General features: G+C 36.5%; 1 protein-coding gene across 1 annotated transcript in view; it reads left to right on the top strand.

Annotated features, from left to right (window-relative positions):
- Positions 1–19970, top strand: part of LOC113240194 — a 124054-nt gene that overhangs the window by 32927 nt on the left and 71157 nt on the right. Inside the window, exons 16-21 of the mRNA XM_026477444.1 lie at positions 2477–2563; positions 5210–5323; positions 7166–7210; positions 7287–7349; positions 9260–9343; positions 18633–18731. Of these exons, the coding sequence (XP_026333229.1) occupies positions 2477–2563; positions 5210–5323; positions 7166–7210; positions 7287–7349; positions 9260–9343; positions 18633–18731 (492 nt within the window). The remainder of the gene's footprint in view (positions 1–2476; positions 2564–5209; positions 5324–7165; positions 7211–7286; positions 7350–9259; positions 9344–18632; positions 18732–19970) is intronic.

The raw sequence follows: 19970 nt of genomic DNA, 5'->3' as shown, positions 1-19970 counted from the left end.
ATAATAAACGTATTTTATTTTATTTTATTTTTTTTTATTTTATTTGGGAAAATAGTAAAAAAAGATAAACGGGACAAGCGCCGTTTTGGCTATTTATTTAACAGTAAGAACATTGCTTAATATAACTAAAAATCAATAAATGTTAACAAGGAGAAATCAAGCGACGTCGAACCTAATATCGGTTCAAAGTGAAAGGTTTCAAGCCACGTTAAGGCGAATATTGGTTTAAAACAATTCAAATATCGTACGTTATAAAATATTTATGACGCAAAATGCTTTATGGTACAATCGTAGTAAACATTGGACAAGGTAAGAAAAAATCAAAAGACCTCAAAATTTCATGAAGTTACATCTATTTGTTGGCAAAACTTAGGTTTCATTGAAATGGGTTACCGGAAAGTACGCGAAACCGGATTCATCCCCTAGTCTGTCACTCTTAGGGCACTCCTTCACCGCGAACATGCTCTTGTAATCTAACGTTCAAAAGCTAGCACATAAACTGTGAACCGGTGAACCGAGCGTTCGTTGCGCAACACTTGTAAAATTCGGTAGCCTCCTTTACCGGAAGCATTCGCCTATAATATAACAATCTGTTTAAATTATCAGGCTTGTACGTGTATTGTTATGAGTACTTTTGAGTGGCATTGAGTGCCATTGAGTGCCAGTGTGTGGCAGTAACGGGCACGCGCAGGCACTCGCGGGCACTCCTGGCTCTCTCGGGCACTCAAAGGCACTCGCTGGCTCTCGCGGTCACACACGGGTACTCGCGGGCTCTCGCGGACACTCCTGGCTCTCGCGGGCACTCGTGTGCTCTCAGAGGCACTCACACGCACGCCCTGCTACCTCGCACATCTCTGGTGGAATCGCAGCCTAATCGAATCTTGGATGTTACGTTACAGGTGAATGCTCGCCGGTGAAGGAGGCAGTTAGTAATGTAATGCTCAAAAACGTATCTTAATAGGCGAATGTGTTCGGTGAGAGAGCACCTTGCGTTATAGGTGAATGTTCTCGGTGAGGAAGCGCCCTTAGAGGTGGATTATTTTCTTAAAATTTAAATGGGACTACTCCTGAAGTACCCTCTTCCAAACAAAAAAGAATCATCAAAATCGTTTCACAAATCGAGTAATCGCGTAACATATATAAGAAAAACGTGCAGTCGAATTGAGAACCTCCTCCTTTTTTGAAGTCATTTAAAAAAAATAAAAGGAGAAACGGCTGAATAGACTACTTAAAAAAAAATCGCAAACTAAGAAAATTATTTCGCTTGACACTATGATGTAGGAAATAACCCCCGAATTCCCGATGGACTTAAACGCAAAAAAAGTTCGTCAATTGACGTAAGGACATATCAATAGACGCGGAAAAAATCGCTGATTCCAATGATTCCCCAAAAAATAATTCTGTTTGGTACAGCTTCCAAAAAAAAGCAAACTCACAGAGGCGGTCGAGATACAACAACGCTATAAGTATCTTATTTCCACTACATCGGGAAGTGTGTCTTACATTTTTAACAGTTGTGAGATCTTGTACTCGTAATAGAGCCTCCTTATTCCCTACGTACTGTGGTGTGCGAACGCTTGGGGTTTCGCCCTCCGCTACACCTCGGCCTATGGCGTTGGCACTAAACTTCTATCTTCTTAATACACTACCGGCATCACTTTGTTTCCCGAGAATTACTTACTACTACAAGAACAGACAAAAAGGCGCACGTGTGGCCAAGTGTGTGTCAATTTCATATTAAAAAATGTGTTTGCAAGTGTACAACCTTAGTATTCGTTTCTAAATTTAGTCTACAAAATGTCAACACCGGAAAAATAAATAAACTTCGTTTTTATTAGTGGTGCAACAGAACTCAAAAAACAAAAATGTTTTTTAAAGTAAAATGGATGCACGCTTGGCCACAATTTCATCTGACGTTTAGTGACGATGTGACAGACTATGGTGAGGGTTCTTGTCTGTTCTTTCAGTAGTATTGACTTAGAAATAAATGGACGACGGGTCTAATACAAAAACCACGAAAAAAATGTCCCAAGTCAACCTATTCGAAATTTAAATTGTAATGTCATCGCAGTATCGCGCTATCAGTAGAACAAATGAAGACTAAAGCGGAGTGTCGCGCTCTGTATACGATTTTAGCGCCTTACAAGTGCGGACACTTTTTAGCGCGGACCCGACGTCCATATAATTGTAAGTCAATGTTCAATAGTAAGTAATTCCAGGGAAACAAAGTGATGTCGGTATGCGCGCGCATTTTAGCAATTCTGTGTTGTGTTACTGAAAACAAATGCTGTTTGGACCTATTTCATTGAGATCTTTATTTATTTACACTGCAGCCTCCGCATCCGCTTCCGTTTCCGCTAAGATTTACTTATAACATCTGTTTCCCTTTCTGTTTTCGTTGCATCTCTGCTTTTATGAAGTATGCTCGCAGGACCATCCCTTATTTATGTATTAACAACAGCTGATATTTCTACAGACGCACCAGATATGTCCGTCATTGTTACGAAGAATCTGCTAAAGAACTTGAAGGATCTGAGGGACACGCTTATTCCTATTTTGGCAGGTAGTTCTTCGTCACTTTTTTATAGGTTTAGTTAAATATATATATATTTCTATACCGAGTGTGCCAAAAATTTACGGTTCGAAATTGATCAAGATATTTATTTTCTTTGATAATTATCTGATAATTATGCAATATGTATCTTTAACTTTGTCTATTTAATTTTATAATAAAAAATACAAACAGTGAGAAAACTTCGTAATTGCGGTAGAGCGTCTTGTGAGGAACTTCGTCTCTCGGCGCATGTATTCCCTCCCCTCTATAACATCGGGTCCTTCAAACGTAGTGTGAAGAAGCATTTGCCCAGACCGGCAAAATGATAGTGACGGAGTGAAGATATTTGTGTTTTCCATCCGTTACTCTCATCTCTGGACTGTATTCGCACTTTCCATCAGGCGCGGTGCAGTCATTTTGCCGAGTCACAATAAAAAAAAAAAAGAAAAAAAGGGAAGTACTGCCACCTATTTTTGCCGCCAAGCAGTAACGTCCGAATTACTGTGTTCCGATGTTAAAGGGGAAGGATGTGCTGGTGAAATTACAGGCTCATGGGACTTGTCAACTTATGTCTCAGAGTGACGGGCGCAGTGGCAGTGCCCCTCAAATCTTTGCGATTTTAAGCCCTGAGTGGCACTACAACTGTTATATACAGGCGTGTAGCTTACCATCAGGCGAACGACTTGTTCGTCCCTTCACTTGATATAATAAAAAAAAGTAAATACGAAGAAAAATATTTGAGAAATCGATTTTGTTAGTAACTTTTTTTGAGATTGACATTTGACACGTTTGGTTACGTCTCTGATACAAACCTATGGAAACTAAAGGACATGTTATATTGACTTATATAAATCAGACGTTATATGTATATGATGCATTTCGACGTTGAAAACATAAACATGTTATTGTCTTTGTTTAACTATTGCGTGCCGTCTTGTGCCAAAAGAGATAGCATTGCATAGGTTTGTGTCAAACACGGGAATCGAAAATACGTAACGTCATCTTAAATGCCAACAGTGTCCATTTCGCAATACATGAGGTACATGATACGGTTGTCAAAGGGAAGTACATCAAATGTCAAAACAAATTTTTTTTTCAAGTGTTTTATTGAATTATTCGCTTGTAAAGAATGATTGGAAATCATAGGAGTGCCGAATATAAACATTGTAGAGAGCTCGTTTGACGTGGCTTGTCACAACTCGCAGTCGCTCGTGACTACTTGTCTCACTTCGTAGAAGTGTCGATTATTCTGCACAAATCAAAAGCGCTCGGCCAATAGTAGTCAATCAGACATATGCATGCTATATATTATATGCGAAACATGTTTATACTAACACTGTCTCTTGTTACACCATGTTTTAAGCAAATAAACGTATGATAGTAATATTATTATTGATAATATTCCTACTTTCATTTCTTTCCAATATTAAATGGAACCATAAAATTAACTTAAATCAGTCACTGATATTAAGTCTATACCAATGCATAAATACAAAAAAATCGTACAACTATTTGGAAACTGTTTAAAAATTTCTCTATGAAAATATGAATTTATATTTCAAAGTTTTCTCTTCTTTTATATACTCTCAAATTACATTTTATCTGTGCAATTTTACTTTTCGTAATATTTGAGTATTGTAAACGCAAATCAATAAATTCATAATTTCATGTGACATTCCCGGATATTCCCATACAAGTAACCTAAAATACACCCAAATGGAATATTGATCTACTTTAATTAAATGTTTGCATGTCGATAACGACTTATCGATAAATTATGGTACGACACTAAAGAAATCCGCCATTTTTTCGTTCAATTTTGGTTTAGGTGTGCACGTTCATTCCATAATTACCCTGTGTGTGTACAGGCGCTGAGGGCAGCTCCTTTCTTTTATTTTTTTCATCCTCTAAGGATACAAACACATGTCACGACATTATTAGCGTTAGCATTCTGTTATTGTAGTTCATGAATATCAAGATTATTTTCAAGGTATATCTATCAAGATAAATATCGTGATAGTTGTCACGATGATTATCAATGTTAATTACCTACTTTGAATCCTGGAAAAGTGAGAACCTGGTTCTTTTTGAGATTTTCTTGCAAAGTAATACAGTTCATTTTGCTTGGGTCGAGTGGCAGGGACACTGGCTTTATTGCAAAATTTATTTTCTTCACAAGCGATATTAAAGCAATTAAAAAAATATACATCACATACTATCATCGTCATCATGGCTTTTGTTATCAAATCTTGGATCTAGACCTCTTCCCTCTTCTTCCACTCCTATATTATACGTGTTATATTTAGTTCAATTGATATACCTACTCAATACAGCAATTTTCTTGTAAAATTTCGAGATAAATTAGGGTTTTATTTCTATAGCGAAAATTTTTACAAATCGTGTTTTCACACCGTATAGATCAGAGTTTATCCTCAATTTTACTATATATTTTCTCCAAAGCGATTGATTCAACACTTTCACTGTTATGCGAAATCAGTCAACGCCATTTGAGGTTGTACCGACTCTTAAGTGACGACCGTTAGATTTTTAAATTTAACATTAGGTTTTTTTACCACAAAGTCTGTAAAATTTACTGCCCTTGTTAATGTATGAATGATCCTATATACAAGCATAATATACTCCTGTACCTACCAGATACAGGACTGGATCTGCAAGGAGAACCTCAGTCGATGGTGCACACAGCAGACGAGGCGCTCAGTCCAACGAGAACGTCCAACGCATCAGTGGAGCCGACAATGTCGGAACAAAGTAAATTTTAATTACTTAATTAAATTGTAATAAACATTTTTGTTAGCTTTAAGGTGAGCTGTTTAAAACTAAACCACTGAAACCAGGAAGCTTGAAAAGAAAGAAAGGTTGAATATTTCACATGTCCTTGAATCTTGTTGATCTCTATTTTCATTGTTATGATGAATGCGTTACTTTTGTGCAAGCAAATGTGATTTCAATGAAAACGACATTAAAAAGTGTCTTGATATACACACATCAAAAGTGTCTAGGGATCAAGTGAATATTTTTGAAATAAAAATTATTTAAGCAATATTTACCAAATCCAGTCTTCCAGGACGACTTCTTACTTTAATGCTTATGTTTTATTTAACCGCTTACCCCTGTATTTAATTAAAATAAACTAAAATTGATGTTTTTGCAAATTGTGGGAAAAAACTCAAATTAACGGCGTCAATTAAATGACAAAAAATGGCGAAAATGATGATTTTGCTCATTTTTATTGTAAAGATAAGAAAATTAATAATCTGTATTTCCACCATTAACACGAATCACACAATTACAGCGATTTGGCATGCTTAAGATGAGTTCATCAAAATCACTTTGAGGAATGGCCGCCCATGTGTTTTGTAACAAGTCAAAATATTGTTGTAGAGTATGTACGGTATGCATACTCGGCACAGCTCTTCTTTGAAGCATATCCCATGCGTGCTCAATTGGATTGAGGTCTGGCGATTGAGCAGGCCACGGCAGAACGTTGATACGAGCTTCGGCAAGAATGCGTGTTACGACTCTAGCCGTGTGTGGACGTGCGTTGTCATGCATTAGTTGAAATGAATCACCCAACTGGCCTCGCAAAGGGATGATAACGTCTGAAACAATCCTCTCTGGGTAAACTTGAGCATTGAGGTTACCCCTGATCCAAATGAGATCGTTTCTTCCGCCGATCCAAATACCGGCCCATATCATTATTGTTCCCCCACCATATGCATGAACTTCCTGACAATATCTCAAACGTTCATGACGTCCAGATGTTCTCCAAACTCGAGTACGTCTTGTATCCGGTCTCATACCAAAGCGGGATTCATGCGAAAAGCACACATAGCGCCAGTCTTCTTCCTCCCAATTTCTGTGTTCGCGAGCCCATCGTAAACGGGTCCTGCGATTGCAGGGTGCAATAGGTGGAACTCTGAGCGGCCTTCGGGATCGCAGACCCACTTCACGTAAACGATTTCGGATTGTTTGATCGCTTATTAGCAAGCCTGAGGAGCTGTGAAGCCTCGTAACCAACATCATGGCGGTCATGGTACGATTCCGTCGAGCAGTATTTTGGATATACCGGTCCTGTCTGCGAGTCGTGATGCGAGATCGTCCTCCATGTCGCTCGGCCACGCTGCCCGTCATGCGATAGCGCGTCCAGAGGCGACTTATGACGTTCTGTGTAGTGTTAAGAGTGAAAGCCACAGCACGTTGCCTGGAACCAGCTTCCAACATTCCGACGGCTCGCATCATCACTTCTCGGGTTAAATGATGTCGTCTCTCCATAATAATGTAAATTGTTTCGGTTCCGATGCAGATATTGTAATGATTTTGTCAAAACGCTATAACTCATTTTTATACAAAACCACATTGACAATCGATTTTCTTCTTATTATCGAATTTTAAACAATATTCCTTATTTAAATGTTAAAACTCACTAAAAAGTATCAATAGCGATACATAAAAGTTAATATAATTAACCCTAATTGCAGCAATACTCTTAAACGTACTTGATCCCTACACACTTTTGATGTGTGTATTTCCGTATTTGTTTATGTGACTAATTAATGTTTTTATTTCCATTTCATCAAACCACGCATTTAGAATATTCTTCTGACAGCGTTACCCGTCACCGACCGAAGCTTAAAGGTAATTGGTGCTTGATCTGTGTGCGTATGCCTTATGGATTATGATTCTGGTACAAGTAAATAATGTATTTTTTCAGATTTTCTGGATCCCGCAACGCTTCCACCGAATATGCCAATGCCTGAATATGAAGTGGACAAAGGTAGTGTAAAATGCTTTAGTATAAATAATATTGGTACCACATTCGGTATAGAATGTTTAATAACAAAATGTTGCTAGGCAACTAATACGGGCATGGGAAAAAAAAATTTTTGTCAATGCTAAGCGCCCAGTTACACGACGAGAAAGATTTCGCGCTGCCGCCCATTTGCCACGCCTTCTGCACATTAATGGCGAATCTGAGTAACAACATTTAAATTCCTCGTTAATTCAAGCGTAGACCAAAATCAAGCCAGGCTCGCGATGAAATTCGTATCGAATAAATGCGCCCTAATTATTTCGGTTAGGTCTACCCGCGGCCTGTTTACGTAATTAGAATTTAAATACGTACGAAAGTAATTGGTGTATGTATAGGTTATGTAGAAGTTATACTTGCCTGCCAATTATTACAACCTTTTCTAAGTAGCTATTGATACCTATGATTTATTAATAAAGTATTAGGTTCTTACTTATGAAATTGCCGATTGCAAATACTGGGAAGTTTGAAGTTCAATATCGTTCATTTTACTTAGTTTCAAATTAAAATTATAGTAATAATTAGAGTTATGAATTATAAACTTGATAATAAAATTTATTTTTTTGTTTCTTTTTACAAAATCATGCATCATTACTGGTTTAACTTATATATATATTTGCTATAATGCGGTTTGCGCGCCAATTTTCGTAAGATCATTAACCAGGCCGAATAGTTTGGCCGAATATTCGGCCTCGATCCGGGATACTGAATATCCTATATTCGTCCTGAAGCCGAATTATTATACGTTTCAAAACTAGACATAACATAACTAGGATATATATAAAAAAAATCTCTATATATAAAACGGCATTTTCATAGGTAAGGACCTAATAATTAAGTTTTTTATGCCTAATAATACTTCCTACTATGCTCTAGCCAAAGTCGATGTAGAATGTTTAATAACAAAACGTTGCTGGGCAACCAATGATGGCATAGGAAAAGAACATTTTTGTCAATACTCATCTGCCCACGGCCTGCTTTCGCAATTGGAATTTAAATATTTAAGTAGTAGTTATGTAGAAGTAATACTTACCTAGCCAATTATTATAAAGTTTACAAAATATCTATAGAAACCTATGATTTAGGAGTAAAAGTAAGTTTTTGCATCCTATTAATATTAAAATACAAAATTATAAGATTTTATTTGATATTAATTTATTACATATTACTTATATCATCCAGCATCTATTTCCGATTCTGAACTTGAATTACCACCAGAACTCGAATGTTTCTAATCTCACCCCTCATATCAAAAAGTGACTAGGGTTGACACAGTTTTACAAATAATTAATTACTGGTCAGTTTCAGATGATTTGGAACTTCTGTTGAATAATATTCATTATGAACATGGCTTCAAGATTTAGTATTATCCATAATCTAGTGGAATTTCGTAGGAAAATATTGAAATTGTGGTAACTGTGAAAGAGTCCGATGTTTTTGTTTGTTGACATTTATTCTACATCGAATTTGGCTAGAATATAGATAGTAATGGTAGATGAAAGGAAGTAAAATCGTAGGATTTTGTTTTATATCAATTTAGGCAATATATATCCCATTCTATATAATTTACGATTACTCGAACTAGACATGTTTGCAACCTTTCCTTTCAAATTAAAAAATCTTTAGGGATGACACACTCATCACTTCAAGATTAGTATTGTCTCTCTATTAGTTTGTGGAAATTGGCTAGAGTATAGAGAGAGAGCATATTCTTTCACATTTCGACCTCAAAAGTCGGCAAGTTCTTGGGTTTTGGTCGACTTACTATTTATTTATTTATAATAACTCTACCTTAATAGTGGCGAGACCTAAGTTGATGAACATATATCTTTAATCATCATCTTTAATTTAATATGACGATAGTAAACATATTTCAGATGGAAACTTACACATAAACGTGGATTCTTACGCCCGCAGCACGTCTTTGCCGTCGCACCACTTGCAACAATATAACAGACTTGGTATGTAACGTACTAATAGATAGATATATGTATATTGACGCTCTACTTTTCTTGGCTCGTGCCGTTCTCATGAGCATCTGTTCCGCGTAAACCGAATGCTCCATGGACATTTTCGTGTAGCATTGTTCGACTGTCAATGATTACGTACAGCAGCCAGCATGTTTTTTGATGATAGCTGATCAGATCGCCCTCGGGCCTGCCCAAGTCGCCTTTGAATGTAGATAACGAATGTCTCATGTGTGGAGACGCCGTAACAATGCATATTTACGCTCTCTAATGTGCACATATATTGGTGTGTACGGATTTGAAACAGCTACACACACGATACTTGAAGGCGTTGCAAGCGTATATATTAAAAAAATACAATAAAAGATTATGTGGAGCTAAGTCTTATAAAAAAAACTAAGTCTGCAGATGTGTAAAATAAAAGACGTTATTTTCACGATGCTCGAAACTGTCTAGACACAACAGTAACACCGCGACGCGAAGCGACATCGTAGCTGACGCCGCCGCGTGTCGCCTGGCCACGTTCGTCTCGTTTTAACTGGTCTCCTTTCGTAGCCAGGCAGAGGAAGCGGCGGCGGCGGCGGCGGCGAAAATATGTAGCTAGGATGTACAGAGAACAGTCGCTGAGTGAAGAGACAGGTGTGTCGTATGTTAAAAGAATTTCCAAGTAATGAATTTAAAATATCTAAATATTGTAACTCCACAACACGAAAAGCAATGCTTGTCTAATAATATATATAATACGATTATTTGTATCGATTGCTTTGAAAATAATAAACAATTGTGTTGCTCTGAAAATAAAGATTTTATTTCAGTATTCCCGTAAAAACTACAATAATTACTTTATTTAACTTAAATACAACTACTTAGCTTACCTGAAAATAAAGAAACGACATTTAATGTCTATTATTCAAATATGCAATCCTTTTCACAATATTTTCTGTTTAACCCTTAGAGGATGGAAAAAAATAAAAGAAAGGAGCTGCCCTAAGTACAGAATCAACGTGCATATTACCAAAATTTGAAAGTTACAAATGGCGAATTTCTTTAGTGTTGTACCATAATCTATCGATAAGTCATTATCGACATGCAAATGTATGGCTTGAATTTTTGTTTCTTTAGTTTACTGTAACCAAAGTATGCCTAAACAAACACAAGTCTGATAATTTAATCTCGAGTGGTATATTATTATAAATGTCAACACACATTTTTAAACTTCAAAAAAAATTTATTTTCAACATTACAACTGGTAACTTATTTAGTAAAAGTCACCAAACTGCTGTGCAGTTTGTTGGCGACATGCGCATTCTTGCTTAATTATACCTACTTTACTTGTATTTGACATTACGTAGTATTAATTGTACTTACTAAATAAAATATAAAAGTTACTTTAAGAGGTACGCCTTTAACCTACATTTTAGTACATATTTACATAACGTCTTTTAACTAACCGTCAAGTAGGTACAAGTCTATTCAGGTTTCTGCGGATTCTAGTATTCCCGTTAATTCCCGGGCTTTCTTAAGCAAATGAATCTATCAAGCAATTTTAACACAGAAATAATGGAAGTAGTTGTAAAAATCAATTATCGGAAATCAACAATTATCATGTACTAGCTTTTCCCCACGATAAAATCCCCGCAATAAAGTTGCAAAAAAGAAATGACAAAAACGAACGTGATGGATGCTGATTATTCCAGAAACAGAACAACATGACATTTTGTTGATATATAATATATACTTCTTTATTTTGTGTTTTGATTTTTTTTTGAATAGAGTTATAAAACTAGTATGCATTTCATATGCGGACGGACTAACGTGTGAACGCTATTGGTCGAGCGCCTTTGGTTTGTGATAAGCCGAATGAACTCTATACACGTTGGCGCTCGCCTTCACTCGGTCAGCTAGGCGAGTGACACCGAACAAGGCAAGGCAAGGCAAATAGGCTGTCTATACGTTGGTATGTTGTCATTGTATTGCAGGCTTTAAAAAAATAGTCATTTTTAATAGTTAGAGTTGTCATTGGGAAAAATCAGAAACGAGTGGATAATTTTGTTTTCAGGAACTGAGAATAGCTAGTAAATGAGTCTTGTTTAATCTAAATTGAACATAAAATTATTTACCAATAAACCTAATGATGGAATAGCATTGTCATGTAATCTAGTTACATTTAAAGTTCTGTTAAAATTTGACTCTTCAAAATGAAGCGAACAAATGAAGATGGTCTTTGATCCAACGTTTATATTCGGCAGTCCTATGATTTCCAACCATTCTTTCTTCCTTTTTTCATTTGTAGGAAAACTTGAAATAATAATAATAAAACAATAAAAACCTCATAGTGAATTGTTTTAATAACAGAATATCGATAATATGTATGCTTACAAGATCAACACTATCTCAAAATAATCGTTAACAACAATCATCAAAATATACAAACAAACAGGCAATCTAAAGTAACAAAAGCAAAATTTGGCAAGATTTATAAATAAACTACTTAAATAAGTCTAATTACATAAAATATTCGGGCTATTGTGTGATTTATAGACAAAAAAATAACACACGCCTGTGCAATGTAACATTCGATTGATTTGCAGTTTTTCTAAAGCCGCATCCTTTAATGCTGCAGCGTCGCATTTTTATTAATACCTAATTATTCTCACTGTCAATATTTTTGTCCAATTTAATTATAATACATGTGAATAATTCAATAATACATTTGGAAAAACATTTGTTTTGACATTTGATGTACTTCCCTTTGACAACGGTATCATGTACCTCATGTACTTGAAATGGCCACGGTTGGCATTTAAAATGACGTTACGAATTTTCGATTTCCGTGTTTGACACAGACCAATGTAATACTATCTCTTTTGGCTTAAGACGGCACGTAATAGTTAAACAAAGACAATAATATGTTTATGTTTTCGACGTCGAAATGCATCATATACATATAACGTCTGATTTATATTATGTCAACGTAACATGTCCTTTAGTTTCCATAGTCTAAGGTTTAACCTCACAAAACACGGATGTCATTCTTATGACATAAACAAGCTAATTTACCGACAGCGTAAGCCGCCATTGCCACACACGGCGCCATCTATGGACTGTGGGGTAAACCTATACCGACAACAGAGCCGTATGAAATAAAGAAATATACATTCTTTCTTTACATATATACTATGAAACTAGTGAGAAAAATCGCACCGAAAATAATATGCTTAAGAAAATGGAGCTGAAACAACGAACAAGTCTATCAGCTTCTCAAATTATAGAATCGAAGCCATACATGAATGGCTGCTAATTTCAATATTTTTTTCTTCAAACTGATCTGAACAAAAATATCATATCAATCTGTTGTTATTCAATGATTGATATGTAATTATACGATCTTTTCAAAAACCTTGTGCTTACCATAAAGGTAAGATATGTAGTGGTGCAAGGGGGAAATCGACTACCATCCTTATAGACTCCCCAACAGTCAACCCACCTGCTCATAGTGCATCCTGCTTGTCAACGAACGAGGCTCTGGCGATCGATAAATGGTAGTATAACAATTTCGTAAACCCATGCCGCCCAGTTAAACGACGCGCAGTTTTCGCGCGGCTGCCGCGGCTCGACGGCCCAGTTGCCACGCTTTCACGTACATTAATGGCGAATCTGAATAACTACCAACGTCAAAATGCTCCTCAATAACGTCCCCAGCTCCCGGTAACCTCGCTATTCCTGGTCATCGCGGTGGCGGCCATGGTAACGGCGAGGTGGAGGGTGCTGAGAGTTCCCGGGCTAAGGATGACTGCCACAATCAACTTAATCTGGCTACGTGTAATGGACACACGCTACTGCTAGACGAGCATATAGCAGAACTCGAAGTAGAGCTAAGTCGTATCAAATGGGACATCGTAGAAATATCTGAAGTCCGAAGATAAGTCGAGCACACGATAACTCTCGATTCAGGTCACTTGCTCTATTTCAGAGAGTGAGACCAACTTTCTCTGGGTGGTGTCGGTTTGTCGTCAATAAGTCACTTGTTGACAATGTTGTGGAGATCGGAAGCGTGTCGGCTATGGAGGCGTACCGTGTACTGAAAATAGCCAGAGGTACTCCTTGAGGGTTATACAATTATATACTCCGACGTCCGTGAGAACCATGTACGGAGACATAGCCAAAGCTGTAGGAGGACGAAAAATGAGATTTACTTCATCTTAACTGACAAGCGATATATAATCAGAGATGTCTCAGTGATAAATAGGTTCAATACAGGTAGTGATCACTCTACGAGGCACTCTGAATATTAACATCCGACTCGAACGAGCGCGTTTGATGAGGTCGATTCTTCGACCAACACTACTCTAGATCGGAACTTCCTTCCAACTTGGAACCGAAAAGTTTCAAATAGACCTGCAAAATCGTTTTGCGCTGCTGGAAACCACTGATAACATCAACGACATCACTAATAATGATGAGGATCATCCGCGATGTAGAATGTAAGCACTTTCGACAAACAAGCATTGGACGAAAGTCGAAGGTCTCCCGCGAGACTGGAAGTAATGAGGGCTTTTCCCTCATGCTGTTCATGCTACCGCATCGGAGCGTCAGGTACTTAACAAAGAGATAATAGGTAGGAGGTAGGTATATAGTACATGACATCCGCCTATACAATGCAAAGACAATTCATACAATGCAAAGACAATTCATGAAGCCATAGAAAATAACAAAGGCACCAAAGTCTTCGCAAAATCTTCCACATCTAGTTGTCACCTGACAAAGCTGACAACAGCTCCGGGAAACACGGTCGCCTCTAAACTAAAAGTACTCGCGGAATTAGTAAAATTTTATACCGACTCATATGCCCAGTAACGACCCAGACCCGAGACACTTAACGATCCAAGAGCTAAAATGACAAACCACCATGTGAAAAAATATCGTACACAAAAAATACGTAAATAAGTAAATATAATGCACCAATTCGTTGAAGTCAAAACAAAATATTTAAAAAAAGTCAAATTTAGCCATTAGGTGAGAATAAAAGAAATATATTTTCGGTTGGATTAGAACCTAAAACACAAAGTATTCAAAATATAAATGAAATTATTATTTGCGTCCTTGATTATTTAGTAAAATTGCAACGTTGAAAACTTCTGCTGCGTAGTTTGCATTCGAGGGATACGTTGCCAGACCTCTGTTTTGACATGGTTTTGACAAGTTAATTTGCCACAAAAGAAGAAGTCTGTTCTATCAAAAGACGTGTTAATGTTATTATGTGTTTAAGTATAAGTTGTAATGTTTAGAATTAAGGTAGAACTAATTACTTTACATATTTTTTAGCGATAATCTATTTTAATGTGTACATACCTTTATATTATATTTGTAATTATAGGTTAATTAGATGTCTATTTAATATTTAACATTATTGTTCTTCTTATTATATTAATGTAATTGAGATTACTAGCTGTTGCAATTTAATCGTTGTTCATGAAAATTTATTTTTTGAAATGAACATTTTTTTTTACTAAATATATTGTTATTATTTTATCAAAATCCACTTATTTTATTTCTATGTACCTCAATTCATCATTATATAGCATAATTATATGCATTAACATGCATTTCAATAACATTTAGCTGCGCGAAAGCCCTATGACCGCCCTTCTTAGAGAGCTGAACCACTGTGTATTGTATTGTAATCGGCTGTCTACCGTCGAGCCCGATACTTACGAGATATGTAGTTGGACACAGTTATGCAAACTATAACCAACCCACAAAATGTAACTTTCGAGATAATTAGATTTTTGTAAAAACAGTGTGAAGAAATAAATAGGTAAGTTATTTGTGACTAGAGATGCGCGGAGTACTCGTTGGTTACTCGGTACTCGGTGTACTCGGCCGAATAACTCGGTTCATGAGAAGAGTACTCGGTTAAAATAAAGCATCACAGCTATAGACATAATAAAGTAAAATCAACAATATATTTAAAATATTTAAAAGAGATTTATTACTAGAAATTGTAGACAAATGTAACAATTTCTAGCAATTTAGTAATTTAAAAAGAAAGTTTACATTATTAATATTTAAAATTTAACAAAGGCAAGTTATGATGTAGGAATATTTACAGGCTTTCTGCGCGGTCAGGTAATAGTCTGTTCCTTTTTTCTTCATACACATTACCCGCTTCGGCAAATAACCGCTCGCTATACACAGTGATTGCAGGTGCACATAAAAACACTCGTGCTAATTGTGTCAGTTTTGCATATTTTGTTTTATGCTCTGCCCACCATTGGCAAGGACTCTGCTCTCGCGACAATAAACTTTCATTGACTTATCGGCCTAATTCTAGAGCAACGGGGGCTTTTAGGATCATCGCGTTCCGGTTGTAATGAACCGAGTAACTCGGCCGAGTACTAGGCTCGGCAAATGTTAAACCGAGTAATATTCGGTACTCGGTTACTCGGTAAAACTTGTATCTCTATCTATCTATATAAATAGGCGCATCTCTATTTGGGACAAACGATGTACTGTAGCAGTGAGAACGATATAGGGAAACTATTATATTATATTATATAGCAATAAATAGAAAACATTATGTATCTTTTTATTTAGTTAACGAGAACCATGTTCTAGTTTTCGTAATGAAAACGCCAAAGATCTACAGTACTTCAGTACATATGACATGGATCCGTTTAGCATATTTTAAAAAAGACATTATATCAAGTTATAAGAAGCAGCAAGGTTCTTTTTAGCTATTACAAAGTTACTTATTCAGGGTTGGTACCCTGAAGGATTTTTTTGTCCGTTTTTAGCTTGGTATGTGGCCAGGATCTTTTGTGAGCGGGTAAAGGACACGTCTGGTGTTCTACCTAAATACATAACTCAATTTCACTCGAGGTGTGGGTTGTTTCTTGGTTGCATAACATGTCCAGTTCTTATATGCTTTGATTTTTTTTTGATAGCATTTGTGTATTTTAAGTACAACGCCATCTGTTAGCGGCAATCAATATTATGTTAAATCAAGCGGAAGGTCAAACTACCACACTCTTACCTATATTTATTAATAATTAATTTATCGGGGCGTATTGCGTCACTTTATTGGAGAAATTATAGTAGGCGCGTTATCGCTCAAGGTCATCGACGCTTGTCAGCGTCTTAAGGTACACCCGCCATTCTGGCTTTTACTGTGAAACAGCTCTTCAGAACATTGACCTTTGTACTGGCGATAGAACAGACATAGGGAAACAAAGTCTGTTCTCGAAGACATTGGTTGAATATCGTCTGTAAGCACTGGACCGTCAACAATTCTCATAACACGTCTTTGAACCGCGTCAAAATCCTCAATCTGGCATCCGGGAGCTCCCGCCCAAAAATGGCAGCAGTATTCCATCTTTGACGGACTTGTGGCTTATAAAATAGCAGTCTCTGCTCCGAAGTGAAATACCGCTTAGCTTTATTGAGCACACCGAGTTTTTTGGACACCAGCTAGACTTTGCCATCTAAGTGACTACGGGACTGCACGTCACAAGAGATGTCGATACCAAGTATCCTTATGCTCTCCGAGATATTTATGGCTTGTTCTGGAACTGAAGGTCTGCAGCAAATGTAGACTTTTTAGGGGTGAACGCATAAACTTGTGTCTTGGTAGGGTTAATTGGACTAAGTTTAGTCGTTCCCAATCAGAAACCCTCTCCAGGGTTTTTTTGTTTGTAACACAAGTTGTTTACGGGTCTCCTCTACGAAAGATCAAGAGGACTTAGCATGGCCGATGTAATAGGTGTCCACCATGCTGTCATCTTCATAACAGTGAATGCCGTCAATAGATGTAATTATATGATGTAACTTCGAAAGAAAACTTTCGGTGCCAGACCCAGTCAAACGCCTTCACCATATCTAGGCTGACAGCCAAAGCCTCACCTTCACTCTCAATGGTAGAAGCTTATTTATAATGGTCTGCCAAAAAAGACGGCAAATCAAAATGGTTCGAGTACATAATGGAATAAAATAAAAGAGCCTACATGGCATTTTACGATTACAAATGACAATGAAATCATTGTGTTCTTGGCGCGGAACGTTGCAAATTTTGGCGAGTCGCGTTGCCGCAAAACTTCGCATCGGTTTGATATGTCTTGGCCCTGACAGCTCAGATATGATAATATTTACCACGTTTTTTTATATCAGAATCACTTTTCAGTGCGTTTAGCATTTTAGCTACAATCCACAGAATTTTTTGTCGTGTTCAACAATTTGTCTGTCTTTTGCTTTTAATTTACTTACTCTTGATATATTAAAGCCACATGTGTTGAATATGTTAGTGATTTGATCAGGAAGAAGGTCGTAAAACAGTGCGAACTGCATGGACCAAATTATACGTATGTGAAATTTCATAACTTTCGTGAAAAGTTGTCGAATAATTTTAATTTAATTTTAATTTAATTCTGTTCTGAAAAGGTGTAATTTTGCAGATGTATGATAAAATTGAATGACTCTACTATTGGCAGAACTGGTGTTATAAGGCCTTATAACACCAGTTCTGCCAATAGTACAGTCATTAAATTTTATTTATTATTTATTTATTATTCGGATCAGTTACTTAGTCGGGTTTACTTACGATATGTAAAAACAAACATAAAAATATTAAAAGTTAGGAAATATTAAAAATATCTTATTGACATCATAATAATATCACCTTAGAAAGTAATGTAAGTGTGTTTATAATTCAGTTTTTTTTCTTATGGCGTTTTTTCTTATATAATTCAGTGGCATGACGATAAGGCACTTTATATGAAATAAAAACATGTTCAAAATATTGTATAAATATTCGTTTATGACATTCATTTATCAATTCATTGTGCAAGAGACGGGACCAGGATACGCATGCGCACACTTACCCGCGCACACTTTCCCTAGAGCACTGAATTGCTAATCGAATGAAACTTTTTTGAAATATATCTTAAATCTCTTCATAATAAAAAAAAACTTACTCTTATGAGATAAAACAACACTGATGCTACACTGATTTCTGAGATAGATATAGATTTTGCTTAAAAAAGGTGAACTAGTGGCCGCGCGTCCATTTACTAGATCGAAACGAATTAGTCACTCAAGCACCTTGATTTGACCCAAACAAACTGCCTTCCACTCTTCCTCCGTTCCAAAGATATAACTCAGTTACCCCATGACTAATTATATCGAGACGGGAGAGACAGAGCAAGTGCAGTCTTAATTTTTACGAAACATGGCTTGAAACGTAATTTCGGAGCTCACGATATGACGTCGTAACGATGTAAATTTGCAGGTGGAACGTCGACATGTTCGATGGTAGTGCCGGAAGAAGACTGCAATATAGCGTGCGACGGGGTCGCGTGTCAGATCACGGGGAATAAACCCGTATTACGTTAGTATTAATTTAAACACTTTTTGTTTTTTTGTTTTGTGGCCTGTGCTTTCAGGACCGTTTCCACATGCTCCTACTGGGTACTCCCATTGGTAGGAGCACGAGAACTGTATGTCATTTTGTTAATATCGTGAGGTTTAATGTATTGCGTATACTCAAGAAGAGTAAAAAAAGTATTTATTTTACTATCAATCAAAATAGTGATCACTGATTACAGGTATCTTATCACGATAGAATTTCTTATTTCCCCAATATTTCCTGATTTAGTGATATTCATTTAGTGAATAACCACGAAAGCCTTAAAATCTATATCAACTAAAATTTTGAAAATTATCTAATTATGTACGAGCACGATCTACATTTTTATGCATTGAAAGCTATTTTTACCATTTCGTAAACTCGGGACCTATAGCACCCAGTTAAAGGACGCGAAGTTTGCGCGATACCGCCGCGCGGCGACCTATAACTTCAAAATGAACAACAGATCCATAAATAAACCGATAATTGTTGAATTTACGTTCACCTTAATTAAGGAAGCTCTACAAAAGAACGTTAAAAAATTTAACAGAAATCATTCAACGGACAAACTGAACAATAAGCACTTTCAGCTGAACGGGATCAAGATTTCGCTTTGTCGGGGAGAACCTTACCACAAAAAGCAAAAGACTTTTCTACCTAGCTAGAGAATTTGCGACTCAGAAAAATGTTAGATACTGCTGGACGTCTTTTTGCGCAAAGAAGAGGGTTCACTAGTTACTCGCATTAATTCGGAAACTGACTTAGCAAACATTATCACTCAAAAGTGACTATATGTAACAAAAAATCTCGGCACGTGTATCTTTGTTGTTTTAATTTAAGCTTTTCGAATAATCTGTTTGAATATATATTTATTAACATGTACACACCATTCATAACAAGCAAAACAATACTCAACTTGCACTTACAAAATTAAAATTCCGCACACACTCTGTCTAGTGGTTAAAGTAACTAAAACTGATCCCAAGACAGTAGTCGTAGGGCTAGGGCTCGATATATACACAAACTTTCATTCACGCACACACCCATATTTAATTTTATTTACAAATTCGTTACAAAATGCAAACACAAAACATTTGCAGCCATATAAAAAATCTGCTAATGTACAAATTCACATATGAGTAAATTTATTACTAAGTATTACAGTAATATGTTGGAGAGTTCATATGTAATACTTGGTACTTGGTGCAACGGGCTGGTATC

The sequence above is a fragment of the Hyposmocoma kahamanoa genome, unplaced genomic scaffold (genome assembly GCF_003589595.1).
Source record: "Hyposmocoma kahamanoa isolate Upper Pololo Valley unplaced genomic scaffold, ASM358959v1 100021, whole genome shotgun sequence".
In the NCBI taxonomy this organism is placed as follows: domain Eukaryota; kingdom Metazoa; phylum Arthropoda; class Insecta; order Lepidoptera; family Cosmopterigidae; genus Hyposmocoma; species Hyposmocoma kahamanoa.
The sequence above is the reverse complement of the archived record's forward strand: the minus strand, read 5'-3'. Positions and strand labels throughout refer to the sequence as shown.